The sequence below is a fragment of the Trichoderma aggressivum genome, assembly GCF_033847375.1.
Source record: "Trichoderma aggressivum f. europaeum strain CBS 100526 chromosome Unknown scaffold_051, whole genome shotgun sequence".
In the NCBI taxonomy this organism is placed as follows: Eukaryota; Fungi; Ascomycota; class Sordariomycetes; order Hypocreales; family Hypocreaceae; genus Trichoderma; species Trichoderma aggressivum.
In genome coordinates, this window is record NW_026946417.1 from 231,198 (window position 1) to 234,486 (window position 3,289).

The 3,289-nt window shown below is 49.8% G+C and overlaps 1 protein-coding gene across 1 annotated transcript; it reads left to right on the forward strand.

The window, feature by feature from the left end:
- Positions 1-1,379: 1,379 nt before the first annotated feature.
- Triagg1_9336 (uncharacterized protein) lies at positions 1,380-2,384 on the forward strand (the record flags this gene model as incomplete). The annotated part of the gene is made up of 1 exon (XM_062904282.1): positions 1,380-2,384. One exon carries the CDS (start codon positions 1,380-1,382, stop codon positions 2,382-2,384), a length of 1,005 nt encoding a protein of 334 aa, XP_062751781.1.
- Between the last annotated feature and the right edge of the window lie 905 nt (positions 2,385-3,289).

The following is a 3,289-nucleotide window of genomic DNA, read 5'->3' on the forward strand; positions in this document are numbered from 1 at the left end:
TTCCAGTGCCACTGCCATTGTAGTTGTACCTAGGTAAAAGTGCATTTTCGAACTCGTGGGTTACGACAAACTTTCGCAATGTGATCCATCTTGAAACAATTGAAGCACTTCTTTCCCTTGTATGGGTTCTCCACGATGGCAAGGCCTTCCATTTGCTCCGTGGTCGCCTGTGTTTGTTCTTCGGTAGCTGTGTTCCAGAGCGTTAGTGCGCTGCAGCAAATGGAAAACAACCTAGGCTGAACATGATCAATATTATTCTTACCCAGTATGACGCCCTCAGAGCTTCTGCCATTAACCCACATATTAAATAATACGCCTCTTCTTTTAGTAACTAAGGTACTACTATATCTATAATTCTCTAGTATATTTATATTTCTCTGCTAATTACCTAGGTACTACACCCTACAAACATCTACTTTGTTCACTTGGTACTTTTCTTAATGCCATTGGCAAGTTGATGACGATCAGTACCAAGCTAATAAAATAGATTCTTGCGCGGTGTACGATATTTATAAATCTCTACTAATTACTACTATATTTATATTTTTATAGTACCTAATTACTACTATAGTTGTGTAGAGTGGTTAAACTCGGGTGCTGGTTGAGTAGGCGTTCCCTTATAAAAGCACTACTTGATGAGCTAATTGAGTGCTTATATTGCTGAATGTATGCACTTATTTTGGGTGCCATCCACAGTGGTGTTAGTACAAACAGCTGCCCGCAATTAATGGATGCAATCCATGCCTCAACAGGTACCTCTCGACGTATCTTCAACATTTTGCTTTTTTCCACATTCAAGGCCAACCACTATAATCATCAGCAGTAATCGACGGGTATTCTCTTTCTTTTACTACAAATTAATTTCTTCCTCAATCTTCTTCGCTCTTTTTCCCACGTCCTTTTGCATCCGCATCCACCCGCCTCACAACTCAGATGTCAAAAAAAAAAAAAAAAACCGCTGCACACGATCTACCGTCATCTGCAGAAGCGCTGTAGCGCAGTGCTCCGCAAATCGTCTTAAACAGCGGTCCAGAATCCGCGCTAAAATCTGTAAAGCCCGGCACCTAATTTGGGCGTCAACCGCTGAAGCCCTGACATTTGATTGGACCAATCTGATAATCCGCTGCCGCCATCCCGCCCGTAGTTGCACGTGAGATCTTCCCCTTGTGCTTTGTACCTACCTAAGAGTTAACTGGTCCAGGTCCCTTTTTTTTTTTTCCTTTTGGCCTGTTTGGAACACATGCCCTAAAAGTGGTTCCACCTCAGCTACCTCAGCTTCCTTTTTTTTTTTCCATGCCGCTTCTTTGCATCATTCGACATTGTCATTGTCCCCACGAATCACCACCACTTGGAGCTGCGCTGCTTCCAGTAGCCGTCCAATGGCAAAAAGACGGAAGCTGGCGCGCCAACAGGCACCACAGCGACCTTCCGGGCGTCCACAGCAGAAGGAAAAGAGCCAATCGAAGAAGCCCCTCCAGCCCAAGCCGGCCAAGAAGCACCGCCAGCAGCAGCACGACGAGCCGGTGATCCCCTTCAGCCCCGGCGACCGCATCCTGCTGGTGGGAGAGGGCGACCTGAGCTTTGCCGCGTCCATCATCGAGCACCACGGCTGCACAAACGTCACGGCCACGGTCCTGGAAAAGGACCATGCCGAGCTGCTAGCAAAGTACCCCGCCGTGGATACCAACATTGCCGTCGTCAACCGCCGCCCGGATCCCAGTCACGGCGCCGGGGCCGATGCCGATGTTGAACCAGACGGTCAATCAGACGGCGATGAAGACGAACACGATGAAGACGACGATGAAGACGAAGACGACAATTCCGATGCCTCTACCAATTCCAAGAAGCATAAGACCGCCGCCGTCGTCAACAACAAGCTGGTCTACAACGTCGACGCCACCAAGCTCCCTCCCTCCGTCGCCCGCGTCCCCCACGACCGAATCATCTTCAACTTCCCCCATGTCGGCGGCAAGTCCACAGACGTCAACCGCCAGGTCCGCTACAATCAGGAGCTGCTCGTCTCCTTCTTCCAGCGCGCCCTCGCCTCGACCACCGCCCCCCTCGCCCGCGGCGGCTCCATCGTCGTCACCCTCTTCGAGAGCGAGCCCTACACCCTCTGGAACATCCGCGACCTCGGCCGCCACGCCGGCCTCCAGCTCGAGCGCAGCTTCCGCTTCCAGGCCGACTCCTACCCGGGCTATCACCACGCTCGCACTTTCGGCGTCGTGAGGAACAAGAAGGGAGAGGAGAGCTCTGGCTGGAAGGGCGAGGACAGGCCCGCGAGGAGCTACGTCTTTATGAGGAAGGACGAGATACAGAGCCAAGTGGGCAAGAAGCGGAAGCGATCTGGCGACGACTCTTCGAGCGACGAAGACGACGAGTAATCTAATCATGCGATTCATCTACCACGAAACTTCATCTCGGCATATAAGCACTTTACCTTGGGCATATAATGGGCTATGCAATGGGACAAGCACCAGCAACACACGTGTACATATAATTGACAACCCCAAGGTCAGCGTTTTATAAGGATCTTCACGGCATCTTCATTTGGACAAGGGCGGCATAGTGGCGTTTTGTTTTGGGACACGGTTTCTACTTTTATTTGTATCCTCTAAAGTTAAAGTTCATCCAGGATTACGTTATCCTGGCGCAGACCTAAGAAATCTTTCCGCGTCATCTTATTCCGACGCCAAATATAATGAAATAAAAGCAATATCCAAGACTCCATGTCCCCGTTGACCGTGGCAAATCAACCTTGGGATGCAAAAAGAAAAAAGAAAAACAACCAAAATCCCGAAAAGTGAGCCCGTTAGCAGCAGCATCATTTTTCCCCCTGTAAAAAGAACCCCCTTCCCGTCCCATTTCCCGCGCCAAGGCACGCCATATGCACAACACATTTTGAACCCACCAACCATTCGAAAACATCCCCTATACCCTGCCGCAAATCACAAGCCCAAACGCCACAAAGCACAGATATATCATCTCGAGGAGACAGAGATAGGTAGAACGAGGTATATCAAATATAGCGAGTCGCTCCCAAGCCTCCAAAAAAAAAGACGCCCCTTTTTTCAAAACGACGTAATTTCGTCCTTGCCCCTGTCCTTTCCCATCGTCTCCTCCCTTCTCCATCCCCCCTCTCATATTACGCAGACACCGTAGTGAACTTCGTTGGCGACGACGCCTCATTGTCTGTAAAAACATCCATTCCATTTCGTAGTAAAATCCCCCTCCCCTGAGCCTCCACCACCTCGAATTTCCCGGTATGCCAACCCAAACCCAAATTACA